This window comes from Python bivittatus, unplaced genomic scaffold (assembly GCF_059951505.1).
Source record: "Python bivittatus isolate LINGU-HERP-01145 unplaced genomic scaffold, Pbiv_v1 ctg000100_np1212, whole genome shotgun sequence".
Lineage (NCBI taxonomy): Eukaryota > Metazoa > Chordata > Lepidosauria > Squamata > Pythonidae > Python > Python bivittatus.
Window position 1 is genome coordinate 2,468,861 of NW_028277038.1, and position 25,530 is coordinate 2,494,390.

At 41.4% G+C, this 25,530-nt stretch overlaps 1 protein-coding gene across 3 annotated transcripts; it reads right to left on the minus strand.

The window, feature by feature from the left end:
• Positions 1 to 2,444: 2,444 nt before the first annotated feature.
• MPHOSPH9 (M-phase phosphoprotein 9) lies at positions 2,445 to 25,326 on the minus strand. 3 transcript variants are annotated; one of them, XM_088135242.1, is made up of 25 exons: positions 25,150 to 25,326; positions 23,951 to 24,033; positions 23,167 to 23,298; positions 22,240 to 22,387; positions 21,663 to 21,752; positions 18,156 to 18,673; positions 17,056 to 17,158; positions 16,329 to 16,422; positions 15,280 to 15,383; positions 14,820 to 14,942; positions 13,625 to 14,067; positions 12,531 to 12,686; positions 11,988 to 12,075; positions 11,238 to 11,453; positions 10,600 to 10,647; positions 9,951 to 10,015; positions 9,220 to 9,321; positions 8,433 to 8,567; positions 7,885 to 8,072; positions 7,346 to 7,510; positions 6,767 to 6,887; positions 6,435 to 6,538; positions 4,933 to 5,186; positions 3,937 to 4,005; positions 2,445 to 3,221 (listed from the first exon to the last, which is right to left on the minus strand). In XM_088135242.1, the coding sequence occupies exons 3-25, from the start codon at positions 23,268 to 23,270 to the stop codon at positions 3,120 to 3,122; spliced, it is 3,540 nt and encodes a 1,179-aa protein (XP_087991368.1). In that variant the 5' UTR covers positions 23,271 to 23,298; positions 23,951 to 24,033; positions 25,150 to 25,326; the 3' UTR covers positions 2,445 to 3,119. The 3 variants fall into 3 exon arrangements, with proteins under 3 accessions (XP_087991368.1, XP_087991369.1, XP_087991370.1); XM_088135243.1 differs by lacking the exons at positions 23,167 to 23,298; positions 23,951 to 24,033; positions 25,150 to 25,326 and having other exon boundaries at positions 21,663 to 21,747; positions 22,240 to 22,321; XM_088135244.1 differs by lacking the exons at positions 21,663 to 21,752; positions 22,240 to 22,387; positions 23,167 to 23,298; positions 23,951 to 24,033; positions 25,150 to 25,326 and adding an exon at positions 20,235 to 20,272.
• Positions 25,327 to 25,530: the final 204 nt, after the last annotated feature.

Here is a 25,530-nt window from a genome sequence, read left to right on the forward strand (position 1 = left end):
CTAGCTTTGGCTGAGTGTTGTGCGAACCCAGCCATGGTGGCTTGCAAGCAAGCAAGCCACGGTGACCAGACATGAATGGACAAGAGTCGGAAGTGGCTGAGCAAGCCCTCTGCATTCACTGCAGCGACGCTCATGAATTACAAATCTAGGGCATGGGAAGGCAAACAGTTTGGTGCAAACTGGGCTTTTCTTCTAATATTTATGCAACAGGCAAAAGTGGGCTGGGGGTGGGATTCCTGTTACCGGGTTGACAGTGAAGGCATAGCACTAAAACTCTCCTTCATTAACTGCAGTAAGGCCACTTACTGAAAAGATAAAAACAGGAGGTAATGCATATTAAAAGAGAAAGTTTTAGGACTTTCTCCTATCATAATCTCCATCATCAAGCTTTCTCTTTTTCGCTCCAAAGCTTGTGCTTTCCCTCAACCCATGGATTGTATTTTGAAGCCCCCAAATTATCCTATGCCCATAAAGAGGGAAGCTGAGATACAGCAGCCTCAGACCCTTCTTGGATGGAGATGGAGCTTCTCCTGCAGTATCGGGGGCTGCAAGGGGCTGGCGCAGGCCTGAGGGGAGAGCAGACGAGCTGATAGGAAACCCAAGGCCGGTTTCATGACTCAGCTTCCTGAATTACTCTCATGATAATAAAAGCAGAAAGCTATGAAGTGAGTTTGTCAGGAGTAAATTTAGGGCTGCAACGAAGGACAAGGGAGGGATAATAGCCTGTCTGAAATTGGAAGCCAGAAGGGTACATCAATTATCTCAGGAAGATTAGGCTGGCTGTGGAACCAGGGAAGGGAACGTGGCTTCGATAAAAGCAAGAGGCGGCCATTGGCCGAAAAGGAACGCAGATCAGTCCAGGGAGAGAGTTTCCTTGCGGGCTGCCTTTTCCGAGATGAAGCTTTTAAAAGCAAGATTGAAAGCAGGAAAAACCATTTTAGGCCAAGCAAGGCAGCACTGAATTTGGGATCCAGGTGGCGGCACACCTGCCCTTTCCCTGCGGGCTGCTTTTCTCAAGGGAGCCTTCCCAAGCCTTGCATTTTCTCCTCTTTGGGGCTCAGCGTAACTGGATCGCACAGGCCTAACTGGTTCTCAGATGCTTAATGGGAAACATCTCGCCTGAAACCAAACTGTCTTTCTCACGATTTGGAAGTCCTACTCTTTGAAAGGCTAAATAAAGAGAGATTGGTTTGCAGTGCTCCTCCCGGGAATTACAAGAAATTACTATTTCTATAAAATATATGTATTTTTAATGTATGAAAAACAGCTATCCTTCTGAGGATAAAAACAAGCCTATACTTGTGATTTCTCTCTCAGCTGCATATCTAACTCACAAGTAAAGCTGGGAATAGCTACTGAAGCATGCTACTGTTTGCTCTTTGCTAGCAAGATTTAGGAAACCTTCATTACAAATAGACCTGAAATCACAGAGGGATTTCATTCTTAATTTCCAGTCCTCCTGATTTAATAGAGATGAAACAAGGGTTTTGTGAACCACGTTATCTGGGTTCACACAATATGCAAAGCAATAAACCATGGTTTACAAACAGCAATGACTAAGTTCCTACAACAGGAAAAGTAAAACCGAAGAGTCTCATTATGTAGAGATAAACACTGACTTGTAAACCATGCTTTACAGTTTATGGCACTATGTGCCACTAGCTAAAAGTGGCTTTTCAATAAACTGCTGTTAGAGAAGCAATGGCTTAGCATTACCTGAGAATCCAGCTGTCACCTACGTGTTTTTGGTAAAATCACTAGGAATGGAGAGAACAATATTAAGATACACTCATTAAGTTTCTTATTTGCTAAAGTGAGACATCTAAGAGAAAGCTACTTTTTTATGCTTATAGTAAGTTAATTCTGAATGACCTCTAGTGGAATATTTAATGGGCCCATACAGAGAGTGAAAGTGCCCGAGACTTATACTCTAAGACAGTGTTGTCCAAACTTGGCCACTTTAAGATGAGTGGACTTCAACTCCCAGAATTCCCCATGGCTGGCTGGGGAATTCTGGGAGTTGAAGTCCACTCATCTTAAAGTGGCCAAGTTTGGACAACACTGCTCTAAGAGAACTGAGAAAATACTAGAGGAGGAAGGCAGCAGGAATGTGTCTCAACTCATGAGGGGTCTGGAGAAAAATTAATTGGACTAGTGTCTACCCTTGGCACCCAACAACCAATTACAGACGCAGATCTACACGCAATATTGCTTTTCTGAGATTCTTGTCTTTGGCTGAGAGGAAGGAGGCTGAATGAAAATGAAAAATACTCAACTTGCTAAACAAATAGAGACTATACAATAAATATCCAGTCAGACAGACTGAAAAGTCTTTATCCGATATGGGAACCGTGCGCGTGCAATTACCTGGACTGTAAAATGCGACAGCAAAGAGAAGAGGGCTCCCTGTTCCAAGAGAGGCTTTAAAAAACAGTTCAAGCTACTTCAGTTCAGACACTTAATTTTAATTAATATTTCCACAATAAACATGCAAAATAAAAGCAATTGTTTAAAAAGAGAACTTCTGATGTCTAACTCCTTGGAATGCAATTAGGTGGGCATTTAAATAGACTTTTCAACACTTGTGCATTTGTTGATAACACTGTGCTGTGAGTGAGCAAAGGAGCTTATGAAACAAGATGCTGTTCTGAGCTTTAAGCTAAGAAATGTTTGCCTGGAGCTCACTTCGCAAGAAGAAGCTGTGTGTCCCGTTAGTATAAATAAAAAATCAGCACTGTGTGTATACTTTACAAGATAGACTTGGCTTCCAGCTCTAAAAACGGTGAGCACGGTCAGATCAATCACAACATGATAAACTTCTGAAAAACAAGCTGCCTCTCAGTGTCTCTACGCTTACAAAGAATTCAGGTCTGCTATTTCAAAAAAACTGCTTCTTCAAAAGTAGCAAAATACAAAACTGACAGATTGATTCCTTCGGGTATAACAAAAATAGGTTTTGAAAATATGTGGCTCAGTACAAAATATCGTCTTGTGTAAAGAGAACATGATTGCAAAAAGGCTGCAGAGGGCTTACAAAAATACAAAACCAGTTGCATTTTCAGAGTGCATAATTATTGTACTTTAGTGCAAATAAAAGGATATCTAAAAGTCGGGTCATCTCAAATATTTGCGGAGGTCCGTAAAATGTGGAATCTCTTCAGAATCATGCGGATGGAACCCAATTCTCTATTCACTCTTTCCAGGCGATCTTCTAGAGCTTCCTGAAGGGAATATTCAGAGGGGGCATTCAGGATCCAGAAAGAATCAGAAAAAGACCACAGTGCTTCTGGAATGAGCATCTGGTGCCCATTTTTTACCTGATTTCTTGTGCCATGATGGCTTTCCATTTGTGGAAAGAAGCACAATCATTTTTCTCCCTGGGAACCACTGCGGATTGGAACTTCTGGGAGAACGCAGGAATCCTTCCCACCCCCCATTCGTCTTTATTTAGTTTCTCATATTGCGATTGGCAAATACATTCTAAAAAGTCTAAGGGTTGTGTACTGGGGACAGCTGTGGGAACCATGAAGCATGGTCTTCCGGGCCATAGAAATGCATCTGATATGTGGTGGATCATTCACACGTGCTGCCTCACCTTTAAAAGCTGCAACTATTGAATGAGTAAATTGTCTGCAGGAGCCAGGCAGCTAAAAGGGACAGAAGCAAACATCCACTGGGGGAGTTCCTTCTGTTGTTTGCAGCCATGATGTCCAGGGAGGGAAGCAAACGATGAAATGCATATTATGACCTCACCACACAAACAGTGGCCCTTTGCGCTTGCATTGGGATGGCACAACGTGCTTCCTTATTTTGAGGAAATCTTGGTCTGCTGTGCAGAGCCCTGGATTCAGCCGTAAGACTGAAAGAACTACACACACACACACGCACCCCTGTGCACACCTCATCCCAGAGACAGAGCAAGAGAAGAATTTAAACCTGATTCAGTCGGGCCTGTAGCGTCATTCTTCCTCCAGCACAAGGTATTCGACTCAACTGGGACTCAAGCTGTTAGTACAGAAACATTTTATTTATTTATTTTTATTATTAAATGTATATGCAGCCCATCTCCCCCAGAGTGAATGTTTTTAGAGTAAAAAAGGAAAAATCAAACAAACAAATAAAAACGATCCACAAAAAAGCGAGCAATCCTTTCCCAGCTCAGGGGATCTCACAGCAGGATCACCCTAGAACGTAATTACAGTTCTGTTCAGCGGAAGGGGATGGATTCATCTACCCACCATGCTGCCTCAATCCCAAGTGACTTTTTGTTTCAAAATGTATTACACAAAGGTAGTTTTGAAACAGGCAGAAGTGGGGACCTGCCATTTAAAGTTCCTCAGGATTCTAGTCAGCCTTTCTCCGTCCTGTCTTTTGCAAACATTAAACCGTTCTCAAGGGGTGGTTTGTGGGAGGGGGGTTCCCCCGTAGATTTCCTGTGCTGATTAAACATTTCCTGCCAGTTTTTCAGGGGTCCTGTTTTGTCTACCATCCTGGCAGCGTTCCCCAGCTGACTTTGCTCTCAGGGATGACGGGGTTGGGCGAAGGAAAAGAAACGGCCGCTGTCTGCCAAGCACATGGGCTTGCTTAGCTTGCTTCAGCCCAAGAAGTTGAGGGGTGTATGGACTGAATGTGCGGCTTCCTTCTCGGGCTGAAGCAAGCTAATTCTGTTTCAGGATGTTCCTAGAAGCTGACGCAGAGTGGCCACGGCCAGGTTCACTGCATGCTTGCCATCCCTCTATGGAAAACCATCTATGTGTTGACACTGGAAATTGTGCTGAGCTGAATTTCAGACTATTCAGCATGGATGGGATTTCTGATGACCCACCCTCGTCTTTGATAGTAACTTAATACCTACAGCAAAAGGAATGTTGACCCAGATTTTTTTTTGAACGGAGGGGTGTGGAAAAAGAGGCAAAAACACTCCATTTCTACCTGTTGCTTTTCTTGCGTGAGCTCGTCAAAAAGCCTCTCGGTCTCTGCCAACGTCTTAATCCTTGAAACGGACTTCAATTCGGCCTCGTAAGGGGCTGGTGCTGCCAAAGACAGGCCTGTCTCACTGGGGGCGGCAGAGCTCCCCCCTTCACAGACCAACCTTGCTGAATCCCTTTTGGCTCCGGAATGCAGAGGTTCTGAGTAGGAGGAAGACTTTGTACCTCTATTGTTTTCTGGGTGACTGGGCTGTAGTCCTGTTCCCCAAAAAGAAAGAGACCTGATTATAAATTGACTATGGAATCATATTCAGAAAATATACTTCCGTAACTGCAGCAAAGCCTCTGACACTGTCCCCTGCCAATTTGGATTTGGTGGGCTCCAGAGTGTACACCATAGGAGGTTTTGGAACATACAGCATTGGCTAGGAACCCTATGAACTCAAGCCCAGTTATAATCTAGCAATTACAAACCAACTTTAAATGCTACAGTCAGTAATCAAAGTGCCTCGTGACTAACCCTGCAATTCTACTACACCTGCCTTGGGGTTCCCCCAACTGGGTACCTTCCAGACTGGCATGGCACTGGGGCTTCCAGAATTCCCCACTAGCAAAGGGCATGCTGGCTACAGGTGCGGGAAAATCTGCAGTCTAACTGAAGAATGACAGCAGGGAAAGACTTTATACGCCTGCGCCCAGGACAGACTCCAAGAAATGTACGGAGGGAAATGGGAGGGGAGGAGGAAATGGAAGAGGTTTAGGTGGTTATTTCAACATATCCTCATACAACATACATACATACATACATGTTAACAGGTCAGTCCACGTTGAAGTACAGTAAAACCTCGGATTGCGAATAACTTGATCTGCGAGTGTTCCGCAAGACGAGCAAACATTTCTAATAAATTTTAACTTGATAAACGAGCGCTGTCTTGCAATACGAGTAGAACGTGATGCCGAACGTCACATGATCACAACTGAGCCAATGGTTCTCTCGCTGCGGGATTGTGGGTGATCGTCTCCCATGCTAGTGATAGTGAAAGTCGTCCTACGCAATAACCCTCCTCCCTCTTGTCTCCCTCACACCAGCCACGAAGGTTTTCATAGGTAAGTGCAGGTTAATTTATTTTTCTTTATATTTTGTATTTTCTTTATTATTTTGTATTATATTACAGTATTGTAATCATTTTTATATGAATATTTTTGGGTTGTGGAACGAATCATCTGAGTTTCCATTATTTCTTATGGGGAAATTCGCTTTGATATACAAGTGCTTTGGATTACAAGCATGTTTCTGGAACGAATTATATTCGCAAACCAAGGTTTTACTGTATTTTGTAATTCTTCATCGCTAATGGCTTTCAGAAATCATACACAACGCTCCGTATGACAGCCATACAAACACCTCTCATCCACACAAACGGAATGTCTGAGATGTCACAGATCAGCAGCTTTTAAAAAATTCAAACAGCAAAGAACAGAATCTCACCTACTGTGAACATTTACCTTCTGTATCACAGCCTGAGCAAAACTGGAGCCTTTTTCGTGGGTTGCTGTACTGCAATGCAGACGCAGGAGCAGTTGCTACATCATCCAAAAAGATATCAAACCTAGCATAGAAAGGAAGAAAGTTACTTGCACAGAGGTTTCCCCCCCGCCTTCCCAAATGAATGCTGGCAAAATGTATACTTTGTTCCTGCGGAAACTGAATAAATAGGAAGATTCAAAAGGCCATTTCCTGCCAGCTTAGGAAAGCATCAACTACATTTGAAACTTGACAAAAACAGCTGAAAGACCTGCTTGCAATGTGCTCGCAGATCAGCTGAGGGAGTGAATACCTCGTCATCGTGTCTTCATTTCTGCTGAGAAAGTGGCTAAACCCTGGAGACAGGTTTTCTTTGGGGGAGCGTTTGGGGCTGTAGGTCACAGCAACTGGAGTCAACATGATCTCTCTCTTTGCTGCAAAGAGAAACGAGGCAGGAGTTCTTAAATCTTCGAGAAGGCACCTAAAGCTTTGTTGCCTTGTGTTCACCGCCCCCACCCCGACGTTTGCAACAAAGGCATGCTATTCAAGATCTTTTTCCCAGGATTTTCTGTCTAAGAGGGGTCAACATGGGTGCAGGCGTCTCTGAAGGCTATCCATGTTTTAATCCAATTCTAGCATCCCAAACAGCACCCCGCCCCCCACATTTACAAGACAGAATACCCATAAAATAATCGCTCTGGAGGATAACAGCCTATTAGAAGCATCCACACTGAAAGGATAAATTAGACCAGTGTTTTTCAAACTTGGGCACTTGAATATGGGTGGACATCAACTTCCAGAATTCCCCAGCCAGCATCTGAGAGTTGAAGTCCACCCATCTTCAAGCCCCCAAGTTTGAAAAACGCTGAATTAGACAATCTGAATTTTTTACTTGGTGTATTTATCTTCCTGTTTGAAGGTGGGAGAGATGAAGATCTCTGGGTGCTGGGCAAGTTGAATTTTTTGTGCCTTGGCTGCTCTTTGCTCTTCTCTGGGGAACGACTGGTACCCAGGGATGTCTCGTCAAATCCAACAACTGGCCGCCGAACGACGGCTTCTGAAATAAGCAAAAGCAGCGGGGAGGATTTTAGCTAGGAATGTATTTGTGCAAATCATCCCTGTCCTTCTTCCTACAACACGGAAACGCTGAAAGCAATTTTCATTATGTCCGTGTACGGGGTGTATGTATACACGTATGCATAACCCTAGAAATATTCAGAGAGGCAAAATGAAACTGGATGCATTGAGTATTGGTTCTGGTGCATCCTGGATGTCTGTATCTTGTTAAAAGGGCTTTGTTTTTTACACAGAGGCATTCTTTCATCTAAATCCGGGCCAGCACAACTCTCGTTCACAGGAAGAAATAGAAGGAAACCTAGGGGGGTGAGAGGGGGAGAATAAGGAAATCAAAATTATTAAAAAGTGACTTACTGCTGGTCTCTGCTGGTTCCTCTTCCTCTTTCTCTGCCTGAGTGCCCCGGTTTTTCAAAGCCTTCCTTTCTTCAAATTCTTTAAAGGCTTTTAGGATGGGAATTTCTTGGGTTTTGATTTCTTTTTTAATTGCTTCATTGGTTAGAAGGCAATTTGGAGAGGAATCCTTCTCTGGAGGAGAATGATGCCTAGAAACATTCAGGAGAATCATGCATATTTATCCTACTGCTGAAAAGGTCAAGTATATTTGCAGCAATTGTTTCCTTTTGCCAGACTCAAATCCAGATTAAATTATCTGAATTAAACCCCCACTGTAATCCACGAGAGGTTTTTTTTCCCCCCCAAATAACTTAGTCTGGAACTTATTCACTGTAGACCAGGAATAAAAGCCACTGGAAAGGGATTTCAAAATTCCCACAGCCCAGCCCAGTTAGGGTGTATTGAGAGCAAGGATTTTACTCCATGCCAGACCCTTAAGCTATTGATTCTGATAGGAGAACAGTTTTTATGACAACAGTTACTCTCATCTGAGAATAAATATTCCTTACCTAGAACTGAATCCTTTTTCAAGTCGATTATCACTGGGACTCTCTTGGGCTTCCAAAGGCTGACCAGTAAAGATTGAAAACTCTGATCCCGGGATCAGCCATTTCCTTCTGCTCACATCAGAGCTTACTAATTTGCTGTGAGGACAAAGGATGCAGAGAGTAATTAGGAACTGAACAGAGGATGTAACCTTTTATTATTTCAAATTAAAAAGCAAGCAGACTTTCTTAGACACTATTTTCAGTATCTTGCAAAGCGGTATTTCTAAACCTGAGGCTCTCAAATGAGTGAAGATGGTAGCTCTGAACATTTCCAGATTTGCAAAGCTGCCCTTAACACCACTGAGGTCAATATTTGCAGCGTCAAGGCAAATTCTGCCTTACCTGCAAAGTCTTTTATTCATTCCTTAATACATTTCCATATAACAGTGATTACAGGTAGTCTGCGGGTTAAGAACGCCGGGTTTAAGGACGACCCATAGTTAAGAACGGAGCCTTTTGTAGCAAAATTCGAGTTAAGTACAATGATTCGAGTTAAATACACAATGGTTTGAGTTCATTACACAATACTACTTATACAGTATTTACAATACTGTTCCGACTTACATACAAATTCGACTTAAGGACAGACCTTGGGAACAGAACTTGTTCTTAAGCTGGGGACTACCCATATTCTGCAGGTAACACTATCTGACCTGGAGATACCCTTTCATCCTTCTTAAAATTACAGTAGCTGTATGAGTTGTCAACTTGTGGCTTTCTCAGAGTGTCACAATCATTACTTGCTAACCTGGCATAAGATGGTCCGACATGCCCCTCTGCGAGATGACGAAATTTGAGCAAGTTTTCATGTTCTAATTGCTTGACCTGAGTTTCCAGTTTTGAGACTGTTCTAAAGCAGAGCAGAAAAATAATAAATTTTACCAATGTTGGTATATTATTCCAGTTCTGGTTGCTAAAATGGACAGCTAATTTTCTAAAGCCTGTTGCAAATGTAATGATTGGGTTGGATCATTCTTCCATATTTGGTGACCAAGATCTAAAGCTCAACAATTCTGGAAAATGGTATATATTGGAATGAAACAAATGTTAGAAGTTGAATTTCCTTTTCAACCTGCAGTATTTTGATTAAACTGATATTGAAGAAGAAAAAAAATAATCATCTTTATTGCGTTTCTATAGCCAGTCCCTAAAACACTTGGATACATAAAACTGATATTGATGTTATTCACAATTAATTAATGAAATACTGAAAAAATTTCTGTAACACTTGCAAATTCCCTATTTATTCAACTGTACCCTAATTTTTTAATCCCTTCTTTTTTTCTTTACTTATCTTTTTTTTTAAAAAACAACTGTTTAAAAAGAAGAAATCTTGCAAAAGAATCTAAAATGAAGTTCTTTGCTAGATCTGATTCAGCAACTCTGCTGGTCAGAACCCTCAACGCCGACACGGTTAACATATTTCATGAGGTGGGAGGGACTAGTACTTTTCTTGATTATTAAATGGTATAATTTTACCTTTTCAAATCAGAAATCTGAGTGTGTGCATCAAGTAATTTGTTCTCAGTAATATTCAAAGAATCCTGTGGGAAAGAAAAAAAAACATTTGCGCATTAAAGGTAATGTAAACACTGATTTTACTAATACTGAACGATTTAAGTGTCTCTCTTCCACTCAGCTAAGGATTAATCCAACTTGTCTTCAGCTCCCCTGGAAAAAGCTTTCCTAAGGTTTCTCTTTTTGGTCCTCGGCAAATAATTAATCACATATTTGGAATCCATCTGGATTGTTCCCCTCTCCACCCTGGCTGATTAACCCCATGTCTTTTTGAGGTGGATGTCTCACTACATTCAGCTTTCTTCACCCGCTTGAACGGTTCTCTGTTCTAAGCCCTTTGGCAGAGGCGCACTTAGCTGGCTCCTGTCCACTGCCTGAGATAACACGACAATCTGAGTCATATAAATAAATGTATAATGTATTTATAAGTCTAATGTGTGACAAATTCAGTTTACAGGATGGGACTGATAATCCCTCTGAAGCACAAACATTGAAAGAAAATACACCTGCTTTTATTAATGGTTGATGAACCTCTAGAGCCCATTTGGGTTTTGATCCTTTTCACCTAAAAAACGACTCCGTTACCATTCTGGAAAAACATGCTGCTCACCTTAACTTGTTCGTGCTCCTTCCCAAGGGATTCATATTCTCCCAAAAGCTATCAAGAAAGTAATATTTTTGTTACTGATTTTTCAGATTTCAAAAACTCACTGAAATAAAAATCTAGTTGGCACAAATTCCAGTATCAGGTATATCTATCAAACCAGGATTTAAGCAAATTCAACCTTTCATTATTGTAACTTATTTCTAGTTGATAATTTAAAAAAAAAACCTTCAGTCTTACAAATTAACACACAGGGTGATCAAGAAGCACCTATTTAATAAGAGAAGACTGAAATGAATCTGAGCTAGAAGAAACAGTAAAGACCTGTTTTCTCCATGGGTGAAAATCCCCACCCAGCTACTTGCAGTTCAACAGGGTACTTCCACAATATACTTTATGTTAAAATGCCCTTTTTTTAACCTTGTTTTTTTTAAGTGGAGAGAACTGTCATGGAGACACAGGCATTTTATTCAGAGTCAGTCAAACAATCATCACGGTTAGGTAGCTTCCCCCTGTGTGGCTTTAGAAAGATCATGTCAGCTAAAGTACTTGGTCTGTAGCCCCTTTGAGTATGTTCTGGACAATTTGCAGTATGCATTCCAAACCGTGATAGCCCAGGGCAAGGCTTGGTTTACCCAACTTACATTTTGAAACATTTTATTTTCTTCCTTTAATCTGGCATCTTTGTTATCAGACAGCTTGTAGGCTTTTTCAAATGCCTCTTCCAGATCTTTAAGTCTTCTCTTGAGGCGACTGATTGTGTTATCTTTGTCCTTGCTACTCGTGCGCATTTCTTCAATGCGCTCCTGCAAGGACTTGGTTGTATTGTTGATGGCACAGAAGCGCTCTTGCCAATCTGTCTGGAACGTGAACAGGCCAACAGTCACACAAAAGTAGAGCCCATCAGATGACTACACTGAAATTGTAAGCAGAACAAACCATAACATTTGACAGAATAAGATGCAGGTTTCAGCCAGCCTATTTCCCATAAATTTACCATGGGTTTTCTTTCTAGGAGCATACATAACAGATGAAGAATCTGATCTAGTTGAGTGCAGCCCAGCACATTTAGAGGATTCTCACAGGGCCCAAAAAAGTCATTTTCCAGGATGTGCACTCTAGCAACTCAACATGAGACTTCAACATGCACCTCCCAGACTTCTGTTCCCCAGATGCCAAGCCATCTCATTTGAAGAAAATTGCTCTTCCTCTCCCAAAACGTGGGAGTCCTCAATGCCCATTCTACCTAAACATGGCTATGTTTTGGCCCTATCTGCCCACCACTTCAGTGCCAGTTCATGACCATGAAGAGACAGTTTGAGTTATGCTGTGTGCCTTCTAAGGATCTTTTCATACAGCTGAACTACTCCATCTGAGACATAAGATACACTTACTACTTCCATCTCTAAGGCATTGTTTTTATTTTCAAGGAATCGCACATGGCTGTTGGCTTCATGCAGAGCAGCTTCTAATTTGTCGCACCTAAAAGTTAAAAAGAGAGAGCCATTAAGTGTAAATATACATATACATATATATAAAATTCACATTTTTAGGTGAACTGCTTAGCTGGATCAGTGGCCAGAGGTCAACGCTCACTAGAAAGCCTTGATTGTAGACAATGCAATCCTCATTTCCAAAAGCATGTTAGTCTTGCTGCCCAAAGAATTCCTCCCTGCTCCCAAATAAATCTGTAAGTTACTATGGGGAGAATTCTCAGAGCAACTGTAAATGTATTTGAAGTACAGCAACCCTTCCTGTTTTATTCACAACTTATCCTTCATTAACAAATATCCTAAGAGATTCTCTAAACAGCCACTCAATTTTCATGTGTCAAAACTGAACCCAGGAACATTCAGAAACATTTGTCTCCATATAGTATCAATTCAAAAGAGATGAAAAAACAATATGCACATTATTCCACACAACTCAGCTAATACCTGTCTGTAAGATTTTGACTGATTTTCTTCATGTCTTCAGAAGGAGAGGTTTGGCTCGCTTCTAGTTTCTGCTTTAGACTGAGAATTTCGGACTCATAATAAGCTCGTAGATCAGCTATATGCCGGGTATGTTTTTCCCTCAAATTCTGCCTAATCCTGAGTTTTAAAACATGAAGAACAAAACATTTAAAACCTTTGCAACTTTATTGGACAACAATGTTTCTGAGGCAGAAAATGACCTTATTGGTACTTCAAGATAACAATTTATGGGAAACACATGAAATTTGCCTGCCAAAGGTGGAATTCTTTTCTTCCTTAAAAATCTTTATGTACACTATAGAAACTACAGCACAGTTCCCCTGTTTAATCCACTGAATTACAAGCCCCAAACAATTATATTTATAACTACTTTTGATCTCTTATTTTCTACTGGAAATGCTGTCATTATTATACGCTACCCAGAGATTATAATAGTGTGGGGGCAGCAGAAAATGGCCATTACAGTAAATAAATACCTGGTTACCTAGTTCTCAGTTTCTTAATGCTGCCACATGAATTATCTGGTCCAAACTGCATGCTTATTTTCCTCCCTTTCCTATATATGACTATGCAAAATATCAAAAGTATACCACAAGTCAGAGGATAGGCTGACTGTGTGTGATCCACTTGTTTTTAACAAAACCCTAATTTGCACCAACTAAAATGAGCAGCAAAGTAGGGTAAAGAGGTAGAGGTAAAACACTGGGAATGAAAGCCTTTTGCCAACATAAGACACCAGCTTTATAAGTGCAGAGCATGGGAAACAAGAAACTTAACGTATCTGTCACCCCAAAATGTTTACCAATTCAGATACACTTGAAAGGGGAGAAAAGGAAAAAAAAAATCTCACAATCAAGCTTTCTAGCTTAGTCACATAGTGGCGACTCTTATTCATCACAGATGAATAGGAGGAAGGAGCGACTGATCAATCTATAAAGCGATTAATGCCTTTATGTAACTCCACAAAACCTTTTATGAAAGGAACACCAGTTGGAAATAACTGGACATTGCAATGCTTGTTTTAAAGGCAACGTTCTCACTCGCGATTGTCTTACTTGGAGAGCACCACAGGATCTTCTACGCAAGCAACTGAAAGATCATGCCGTGCCAAACTATGATCAGCAGATGGAACCAGGCACTGGGCTGCTGAAGATGGCGTGAGGGTTGAGGTGTCTTCGTCCTCCATGTCTAAGATCTCATTGCTCAGATGGGGAGAGCTGGTGATATTGGCTTCATTCTGAAACTCACAACTACCCCAGGAATCTACGTGCAAGGCTGCTGGACGAGAGGCGTATTTTGGAAGCTCAGCAGACCGAGGTGACACAACTGTGCTCACGTGAGAAAACGAATCCGCATCCGAAATAAGAGAAAAAGCAGGATCCGCCATAGAATCTGGAGAAAATGAAACTCTGTCTGGGCTATCGTAGAACCTGTGCAAATGCAGTCCGGCATTCGGTTCACCTGGTTTCATATGGAGCGTTGGGTCCAGGGTAAGGATCTGGGAAACAGACATCATGGTGACTGGAATCAAAAATCAAAACCCAACTAATAGCAAATCATTTGCTCTGGCAAAGAGAGATGAGGTGGAGTTGATCGGAAGATAAATTACGGCTTTATCTTGTCAGGAGTGGGTGGGTGGGGAAAGAGGGCAAACGGAATTTCTGCAAAATGCAGAACAATTCTAATCACCGTGTGTAGAAATCTAGTTGTGATCCTCCACTTCCACAGCCTTGCCTGTTCACTGTAGCAAGGATGGCAAAGGGAATGGGGACTTTTATTTATTTCTCACTTTCCTTCCATGGTCTCCCAGGCTACCCCTTGGTAGATTTACACCTGCAGATTTCTGCAAAGGGACCCCAGCAGCACTTGTGCTGGTCTTCTGTGTAAAGTTTTGCAGAAGACGTGTATTTCCACTACTCCTTAGCTGTGGCCTCCAACAGGTCTTAAAATTCCTGCATCTGCTGCTTAAATTTGGTGAACCAGGTTGCAGTTTCCGGCCTGAAAATATTTAGCTTTTGTCAAATACGAGCCACCCTTGGTTAGCAACCCTTGATGAAATTCTTGCTGTTTTGTCCTCCTGATGTTTGTGAGAGAGAGAAGAGTCAGCTAATAGGCTAATCACAATTAGGAGACAGTGTCAGGAAAGATTTCGACTATGTTTTGGAGTCTGGAAAAGCATGGTCAGTTGGAAGTATAAGAAAGGACTGAAGTTTTCAGTGCAACAGGCAGAACTAAAATACAGGCCATTACCTCTGGGGGATGAGTCGAGTGCAGAGGGGAGAAGTTCCAGTCTATAAGTTCCTTATCTTCCTGCTGTTTCTTATGATAAATATCCTTTAAGGACGTAGGCTTCAACTCATTACTGGAAGACAGCTGAGAGTAAAGAATTAAGGTTGATAGTTTAAGCAAGGCCTCTACTATATTTAATATAACGATGAACTATATTTTTACATGGGAATATACAGTGTTTTGGGAAGAGGGGCAAACGGGATCATTTCAGTCATAGGACACCAGTCACTGTATGGAAATGTAGAGCTTGGAACACACAGCAGCTTAACGCCAAAAGGGGAGAGCAGAATTGCTGTCTCTTGTCCCATCATGCTTCAAATAATGAGCAAGCAGTGCCAGCCAGTGGAGCGGGGGCAAGGGGGGACTGAAAAAAGCATTCAGCAAAGCAGGGGAAAAGAAAAAAGAAAAAAGCAAGCAATACCTGTTCTGAGGATGCCTTTGTTGAGAATACAGGGAATTCATTTCCTAAGTTCCGAGGCAAAGTCTGATACATCTCCTTCTCGTCTAATTTCCAGTATGTCAGCCCTACGGAATAAAAGAGCTATCTCAAAATTGATTTATGAATAGCAAAGAGCTGGGAAACCACTTTAAAAAAATTACAGAATGGGAAAATTTCACTGCTTTATGAAAGACTCATAGCCGAAATACTATGCTTTAGAGCTTTAGCACTAACAGGGTTTGACGTGCCGTATAGCTAAAGATAGCGTGTTAATACTGCAGAGAAATCTGAGGCAACCAGTGCCAACCCCCCTCCCCCCAAAAAAACAATGTAATGAGAACGTTTATCCTTTACAACAGTTCGGCAGGAAAGATGGCCTTTACCCTGGGAATTTCTCCATCCTTCCAGCTAAAACAGCCTTCCCTGCAGCCTGATTCAAACTGGCACGCTGGTTCACTAAATCGGATTAAAGCATTGGTTTCCTTGTACTTTACATCTCTGCTTATTGGAAGGCAGAGAGGCAGAGCTGCCAGAAATAGAATCAGAAATACATTCTATTCATACAAATTACATTTAAAAATCCAACAGCACCCCTCTCATAGTTCCCGCCACACTAATCATTCAGGCAGACTTTGGTTGCAGAAAAATACAAGGATTTGGTAGTCTTGCTATTTTACAGGCAGACTAATCCAAAAAGATTCAGGCCGATGGCAACAGAGATACCTCCCGTTGGAAACAACAGACACCTTGGGACATCAGACTTAGCCCCATTTGGAACAGAGCTGTTCTGTTGAGTGCTGAAGTCTTATTGAACTCAGTAGGACTTAAAGCATCTTTGTTTCGGAATACGATCCCCCAAACTGGGTTCAGAACTTTCCTGGCTCTTCTTATACTCTGCAGCTGTTTCAATAGACTAGCCTGAAAGTTAGGAGAAATGCACCTAAGGCTAGCCAGGCTAAAACGTTACGCTTTGTGACAAATCCGCAACGCTCACAATAAGTACAAAGGAACACGTTTGGAATCCACTATACCTGAAGAAAGAGACACTAAAGAATTTTGGCTTCCATTTTGCTGATTGAGGTAAAACGGAGAAGGTGATGGCGCAGCAGCAGCAACGGGATTGGCCTGTAATTCCACAGAAGGGGGAACGAGAACACCAGTGATTCATTGGCCAAAAAATAAAACCTTGCCTCACTTACTGAATGCAAAAAGAATAATTTGCCCCAGCAAACTCAGAAAACTATATGTCTGTTCCTGCGATAATCCCATTGAATTCAAGAGCGCTCACTTCCAGTTAATCATCGGTAAGATTGCAGGCGGAGGTCATCTATAGTTCCTAACTAAGAAAGGACTGACATTCTGGCCAGGATTTGAAGAAATGAGCCAGTGCTGCCATATGTGGAAAGGGGTTTAAGGCCTGCAATTCTTTAGCAGGATCATTACAGCCCACAGAGCAAATCACCTCTGAATGTAAAAACATCTAACAAAGGACTAATTTCACTATTTAAAAAGGGAAGGGAATGCTGAAAATACTGCCGGGTGCATACGCTTGCCCACACCTAAATTAACCTCTTTAGATCCCTAACAACCGGGCAGTGCAATCCTATACCACCACCACGATGGCTGGGGAATTCTGGCGGGTGAAATCCACACATCTTCAAGTTGTGGAGGTTGAGAAACACTGCTATACACGTTCGTTCGCAGCTGCACAATTTCATCTGGGAGAAAGGATTTCCGAAAGAACAGCAACTCTCTTACATTGTCAACTGTTGGCTCTTTTCCCGGCACACCTTCTTCTTCCATGTTTGTTTTTTTCACTTGGTTTTGTTTTAACTTTTGAGCCCATGATGTCAAAGGTTTACTATACAAAAAGAAAATAAAACAGGGTAACAGTGAATAAAAATAGTGGCTCGAGCACTACAATTTTGGATGGATGGATGGATGGCTGGGCAGAATCCTGCACTGTGCAATAAAGTGTACTCCTACTCTCTGATGGCTCTGTAAGACAAATTTCAAACAGTTCTGCACCCAAAGATGCTGTAATAATGAAAATCTCCAGCCTTCAGACTCTAAACTGATTTCCCACATTGTGAGTTAGGTAAAAAAAAAAAAAAAAAGGTTCCTAAAACAAATATATTGGTTTTTGCTAGTGCCACAGTATTTCATATGTTTGCTTTCCTTCCTAAAAGACTGTCCCTAATCATGACAGTGTTGTATATTATTCCACATTCATGTCTACTTTCTGAGAAATTCTGAAGGCAGCCTTGGATTAATTAAGAAGAAACTCTGTTGACACAACCTTGAGAATTAAAAACCAGAGTATTTATAAAGCACATTCTCAGCTTCTATGGCACTCTGTAAGAAAGAACGTTGGGTTGAAGGATCAGAAATGTGACAATAATATGCTGTCAGGCCAGTATTTGACTGGAACATATGTGGTCTGGTTACAACTCTGACAGGGAAAATCTCACTGTGCCTCTACTTACATAAAGATTTCAAGGCAACAGTGATGGAACCATGGAATTGTTCAGGAACTTCAAGAAAACAGTGAGTCATTACTCCATTTCCTCCATTTAAGGCAGTGTTTCTCAACCTTGGCAGCTTGAAGATGGGTGGACTTCAACTCCCAGAATTCCCCAGCCAGCCCTGGAGTTGGTCCACGCATCTTCAAGTTGCCAAGGTTGAGAAATACTGATTTAAGGGAACAAAATGCATGCTAGGTGACAAATAGGCGGCCCAGCCACCTTTGTAAACTGCATTGTATCTGTTAGTAACAGAGTAAAAAGGCATGTCTGAAAGCGGGGAACTAAACAGCTTCCTTTAAAGATTAACCTAATGACTCTAATAGTATCACTTACCAGTTTGGATCCCCACGTTGGCTTTCACTAATCTTATGACCAAGTTGAGCAGGAAATTCTCTGTCATTCTCCTTCAGTGGTGGACAACGTTCTATCGTTGTTTGTGAGCATTCCCTTTTGTTCTGAACGCTGGCCGCCACTAAATCCTCCGGTGCTGGTGCCGGACCGTTCTCTTGTTTGGTAATTGTCTCTGTGTTTTCCATGCATGTCTGAATGTCATTACATTTGCTAGGACTCAGTTCTGCAGCGGACAAGGTTCCATACCCGCTGCTTACTGAAACACTGTGTGCAAGGCCCTCCTGATGCATGACTGAAGCTTCTGCCCGATTCTCAGCATTGTTGGGTTTGAACTGACTGTTAAAGAGCTCATTTTCTTCAAAAAGTTCAGACTTCAACCCCATCTGACTTTCTAACGAAGAGAAACTGTCTGAAAGTCTGATCGAAGAGCCTCGCTGGGCACACGAGCACACATTTTGGTTCTGAAGTTTCACTAAGCGTCTGATTTCGTTTTGTATGCGCTGGAAAGAAAATCACGAGCTGGGCTTTAAACAAATGGGGAGCATTTCACAACTTGCACAAGAAGAGCCACGTGTTCATCATTTTCACAGGAGCATTCATAGGACGTTTTAACATACACACATAACATGCAGAAATGTGTTATGGTACGAAAATGAACACCTAGAAATTTGTTCTACTTCTGTTTTTAAAAGACATGCATGGACACATTCAATGTGGCTTGTCTGAGACAGTGTCAGACATCCAACATAATGTTGCAGAGAAGTATAAAGGGAAAAGAAGAACTATCCATCTAGATGGCCTTAAATGAAAGAGGGCAATCTGAGTGTTGTGCTGGTCTGGCATGCTTCTCTCAACAAAGAACTGTTTCTAATCCTGCAAAGATGATCTAGTAGAACATCCGTGAATATAAACTTAAGATCCAGAGTTCTTAGTTTTCCTCTTTTCCTTCCTGAGCAGCTATTCTATCTCCAAGCAGATGACTAGACAGAATCTGTAAACCAGTGTTTCTCAACCTTGGCAGCTTTCAGAGGTGTGGACTTCAACTCCCAGAATTCTGGGAGTTGAAGTCCACACATCTAAAAGCTGCCAAGGTTGAGAAACACTGCTGTAAACAGATGCCACAAATCTCTACCTGGATTCCCCTACTTTAAACAAATAGAGCCAGTAATTGTTTGATATATATGTGATTCTAGTCATTTTTAACTGGAATTAAGACGTACTAAACTCAGTTGAACTTATTTTTTTAAATAATTACTTTTGGGCTATAGTTTTAGAAATACAGACTTTTAAAAACTGAAGTACTATTCAGTGCTCTGGATGTTATCTTGTTCCATCTTACGTTATTTTTACTGCATGCTGCCATCAAATCTCATTTTGGAATCTCTTACATTTTTGTTCTGTTTTCGTCCTTGATCATAATAAAGTTCGCTGTTGCTGAAGTAAAAGATTTAATTTTTTTTAAAAAAATGCTAAGCTTAAAAAATCCAAAACAGATTTAATAACTAAAGAGTCTATTTCAATATGAAGTTTTATCATTTCATTTCCCCTGCTTTCTACTGGAGCAGCGTGCCTAAGAAATGAAACTCAATCAGCTTTATAGGACTGAATTATAAACACCAATATTCAGATTTTCATATAACCAATACACAGATTAGCCATGATTGCTACAGGAACTGTTATTACAAGTTAGCAACTTTTACCGATTAAGCCACAAATAACGCTGCTATTTCACAACAAGCTCAAGACATAAATCCACCTCTATGAAATGCCAGTCGGACATGGACAGAGTTTGAGGATTAAGTGAAAAAAACTTTAGTCAATGGCCAGGTTTGGAACAGGCAATGTTTGTGCACCAGCATTCCTTCCACACAATTAGTTTTCAGAACATCCAACCACAGGAACTATTACTTGGTTTCTCCAGTGCAACACATGATCTTGGACATGTACACACAGATAAGAAAGATGTGAGTATTCTGTGAGTATGAATGACAAAAAGCCGTCGGGGGGAAAAAAAAGAAAAACCAATGTAGGAAGGGAAAAGAGAACTGAAAACAACAATACCTCTTAGTTATTGTTTCAATTTCAGGAACAGTTGGTTACTATTAGTGAAGAGGGCCATCAGGAAAGGTAAGGGAGAAACAGTTACCAAAATGGTGTAAATATTAAAATGCACCAAATACATATACACTAGCTGTATGAAAAATCTATTTTCACATGTAGAAATACATTTACCTGTGAAACGGGAGGTGAGAATTTGAATTTCTGAGAAAAGGGGAACTATTGGTGGTGAGTAAGAGAACTGATATATTACAATCAAGCCAGAGGAAACTCAAATATCTGGGTCATCTTGACACAAAATAGCTTCCTACCTACGCATGCAAATTCAAAATACGTTGCCAGTGTTTGGCAACAAGGAACCAAAAGACTTTCCCAGCCCTGATTAAAATAGCAGGTCCTACTATTTATGGACCTCTTCTAAAGGTGTTTAGCAAAAAATCATTGCCCAGGAAAGCCTACCTAACTCTTCTAAGCCTGACCGCCCTTGATGCCTTGAAATTGTGGTAATAAAGATGAAATTTAATTCTGAAGAGCCAAGGATAAAAATTGTGAACTGGGGGGAGAAAAAACCCAGCATACTTTATAATATCAACAGTAGCTTTGGGCTCAGAACAGAGCAAACCAAAATACCCCTTCTCCCTTGCTGAAGAAATTAAATTTTAGCTACTCAGCATTCGAAAAAGAAAGGTATGGCAGTACCCTAAGAAAATCACAATTGCTCACTTATCCTCTACCGCATATACACAAAAGGAATGCATATGCATAGATTTACCAGGAGTTATGTACGTACACGTGTGGAAGATTGAACCAAAATAGCGAAAGCCATGGGTCTCCAACATGCTCATGGTGACTTCCTCAAACCAAAATACACCTGGTTGATGCTTTATGCAGACAGACAAAACACCAGCAATGCACCAGAGCATACACTATTGCTTGGATTAAGATCAAGATAACGACCGACATGAAAGGGGAAAAGGATCCTGGGACTACAGCATCTACTATAGATTTAGGGACGCTAAAAATGTTTTTGAAAAAAAAGTTGATGCTCTTAGAATAATCAGTAAATAATTTGGTTGAAAAGGCTAACAAAGCTATCAATGAACATATTTTTATAGACAAAACCCATTTCAACAGAAGCATGAAAAGACAGCCTGGGTTGACAAGAAGTGTGCATACATACACATACTCACACAAAACATATGTAACACAGATTGGTTTAATATACCAAGGCACCCAGAAGAAATATAAATAGAGGCACATTGTACATACCTTCCTGCCAGCTGAGGGAGCTATTTCATTCATTTGAGAAAATTAAAAGGCATTTCCATCCCTACCAGTCATCCGCAGCTCCCTAGCGATTCCCATCTCACATTTTTTGAGAACTGGGGCTTCAGTATAAAGGCACAAAGTAAAGTAAATTCAGTTACTTACATGTATTTGATGATAGAATACTTTTTGCTGGGCAACTATCTGTTCTTGGCATTGTTTCTCCACCAGTCTGAACAACTGTAGCCACCTGGTCTATTAGAAAATACAAGATTGCTCAGAGAAAGTAAGCATTTTCTTCCGTTGTGAATTATAAATTCCATTTGCCCACATCTAGCATGGCAATTGGTTAATCTCTGATACAAGTGAGGATTTCCCCTTCTTGTTTAGAAGCGGTATCTGACACCTATATTCTGTCTGAGACTTGTACAGAAGCGAAAAGAGCCCCAAAAGAAAGAAAAAAAACCCGAATCTAGAGAATTAGAGCCCTAGTACGTTTTTGCCTATAGAAAGGATTGATTCAATTCTGGTATATCCAAATATATAGCAGATTTGGAAAAATCTCACTCTGTGATTCTGGAGAGCTGCTACATGACTGATCTGGATGGGCCCATGGGACCTGCGTTTGTGCCTTTGGTGAATTACAAAAATCACTCCCAACTTACATACTGTATTAGAAAGCTGAAGTTTACACTGGTGTTCATAATCACTGAGAAACGTACATGAAAAGACTATTACATACCTCACAATTCTTCAGTATTTCTGAGTCACCATTTCTCTGAGCATCTTGCACAAATGAAGCCGGCAAACCAACCTCCTCAGGAATCACAGAAGGACCAACTTTTCCCGAGACACTGGAGACACCATTTGGGTTGGATGAAGGGCTGCTTCTGTTGAGGGGGAAAAAAAGTGAATTATTTATTTTACTGAGACTCGGCTGTGCTTTGCTGACAACACCCCCCTTCATGCCCTGGAGACAATATGGAACTGACCACAGAAAATCTGCTGGGTTATTCCCGGACCTTTAAGTGGAAGTTGTTAAGTGTCAGTTAAAATAAATGACTTGTCAATAACAAGCCATTTCTGTACCATCAAAATCCCTTAGTCTTGTCTGATGAGGAACCTAATCCTTATGAAATGAAATTAAGCTCTCAATAGCTGTCAGCTTGATTAAAATATACAAGGCATTTTATTTTATCTAGTAAGCTTGTATTTCTATGATTTTTCCATTTAACACTCCTCAAAATCTTATTTTAGCGCCTGCATACATTAATGCAGTTCTCTGTTTTGCTATGTTCTTCCATGCGTTTCTTCATACTACCTTAGCACAGGTAGCATATAAATCAGCCAATTTATTTGGGTTTCTGTAAAATTATGATTATTCTGCATGCTATTTGTAAAAACTCTAGGCCACCTCCACAGATATATCCCTGTTTCTAGAAGCAGCAACTTCATGCTTTTCAGCTCTGCTTCACTTGCACTATATCACCTTTTTCTGAGAACTGATAAGAAAATTGCAGGTTAGAAAATTCAAGCAGATTTTTGGACAAGCTTAGGCAAGATTGTGCTAAAATTAGAATCTTGCTATTCTGTTTGAAAAAGCAGATGCTGAAAAAACTATAGACTTTAAGAAGCACATTACTGTAGACTGTATACATTTCCCACTGACCTGTTATTACTTATGTTATAATCAACAGAGTTGTGAGCGTTCCTAGTATCAGTGTCTGCTGATGGTCCTTCTTGGTCGGGTTTCACCAATTCCAAGTTTTCCATATCTCATGTTGCAAAGATTGTGATTATCCTTAAAAATATATAGATCACGCACACACACAAAACAAGCTTATTATTTTAAGATTTCTATTTTGTCCAAACTTCTCACAACTGATACCAAAAAAAGGAACTTGGGTTCGCTGCTTGAACATGTGGGATCTGTCTAACAGTTCCAATCCATCATACAATTTTCAGAACTTGATCTTCAAAATAATCCCCTCAACCATAGGTAACATTTTCATCGCTAAATTAAGTAATGAAATCCTGACTGTTTCACACTTTTCTTACTGGTTAGCAGTGAAAGGCTGTTTCTTTTTGCCAAAATGAATTTAGCAAGATCGTCTAATGAGGAAACCAAATATGGCTGCTATTGTTGCTTTAAAATGAGGGTGAGAAATCAGTGAATGGCTTGGTCTGATCTAATTACTGCACCATTTGGTCCTTGCTGTGTTCCTCAACCTTCGCAACTTTAAGATATGTGGACTTCAACTCCCAGAATTCCCTAGCCAGCATGGCTGGCTAGGGAATTCTGCAAGTTGAAGTCCACATATCTTAAAGTTGCGAAGGTTGAGGAATGCTGTGCTAGGGTCTCTGGAACAGCCAACATTTGAAAACATTTATTTCTTTATTAACACATACTGTATCCTCAGCTTAGTTTCTTGGATTCTAGGAAACCATTTTACCTGCCATATATATCCACAACATTCCAGCCAAATGCTCTTTTACTGCTGTTGTTTCATCTGGGTGGCTAAATCCAAAATAAAGTCTGCAATATGAACAAAGAACAGTCAGCTGTAAAGCACCCCTTCATGCGGGGGGTGGCGAGGAAATATCCATTTACTGGCACATTATACGCCTGACCTACTTCTTCCCAACCACAGTTCTGTGTGCATGAATTATTTGTAGAAGACCTTAGTTTATTCATGCAGTCTGGTTAATATTTTACCCTCCAAAACAGATTGAACATCTCCTTTTCAAAATGGAATTAGATGTATGCATGATATTAAATATAAATTTAGCTAAGTAATTAAAAGAAAAGCTTTGTAGGTTTCCCAACCTCCTCTCCTTTTCCAACACATGAGTTTTAGAAGCACATTAACCAAACAGGGTCAGAGACAGCTGTGCATAAGAGATAAACACTTTCCAAGTCAGTGTGGAATATCAAGGAGGGCTGGGGAGAAACGTACTCAGCTGTATGAATTATATTTGAAGACTGGCTGTTTCCCCAGATCTTGGGTGGGGTGCGTGTTCTCTATGGGGTTAGTTTTGTATATATATATAGTTTATGTCTGTTTCCCCTGTTACAGTCATCTTTTTTTTAAAATCTGCCCTTTTTTTATTATACTTGTTTAAGTATTTGTTTTTAACTTTTGAACACTACCCAGACTCGGCAATGAGTTGGGCAGTCCTAGAAATCTAAATTTTAAATAAATATCAAGTCAAAACTGGTGACATAGAAGATATTTATATATCCTTCAAATTAAAAAACAACAACAAAATCAGCTTCCTTCAGTATAATAACAATAACAACACTAACTTGATATGCCGTGTGAATCCCAGCGACTCTGGGCGGCTATTGTGCCCCCCTTGATCTTCTCAAGAACCTTGCAAGGTAGGCTAACATTCAGGACTGACTGGCTTCGAGCCCAACCTTTTCGCGACCCCTCTCAAGCCCCACCCCCTCACTCCTTATTGGCCGACGCTAGAGTATCAACAACCAGAGCGGCCGGTGATTGGATGACCTGCGTGCCACTCAAGGATTGGAGGCGTGCCAGGAGGAGGAAATGAGGTCGCTGGGGGCCCAAGGAAGCCTCCCCCCGCTCCCGTCAGGGGCACCGGTCCGTTCCGTTCGAGGCAATCCCGCCTCGACGCACCCGCTTACCTCCCCCGCAGGCCGCGGCCTTCCGCGCCGCTCCCGTCAAGCGAAGGCCGAGCCGGGGAGAAGCCCGAGCGTCGCACGGTCCCCTCCCCCTCCGCGGTTGGCGGTTGAGATTCGAAGAGGTTTCAAGGCAGACGCCAAAGGCTCGCGACGCCGCTGCGCGCGGCCGCCAATTGGCTGGCTCCCGAGCCGGCCGCGCGGCGCTATTGGCCGGGGGAGGCGGGAGGAGGGCGCGGAGGCGAGGACGCCATTGGTTCAAGAGGGCTCGCTCGCGCTCCGGCCTCCCCCGCCAGCGCTGCGATAGGGCAGCGAGTGAGGAACGGGCGGTGCTCCAAGGGAGCCTCTCTGGGATTGGCTCCATCCGGTCTCAGCCATTGGAGCAAA

Bases quoted from the DNA above. Each gene is read 5' to 3' on its own strand.
- MPHOSPH9 (XM_088135242.1), bottom strand. From the start codon at position 23,270: ATGGAAAACTTGGAATTGGTGAAACCCGACCAAGAAGGACCATCAGCA. The intron at 12,687-13,624 runs GTAAGACAATCG...TTTAAAACTCAG, and splicing joins GATCCTGTGGTGCTCTCCAA to GATTAGGCAGAATTTGAGGG. The intron at 11,454-11,987 runs GTAAGTGTATCT...TTCACGTTCCAG, and splicing joins ATGCCTTAGAGATGGAAGTA to ACAGATTGGCAAGAGCGCTT.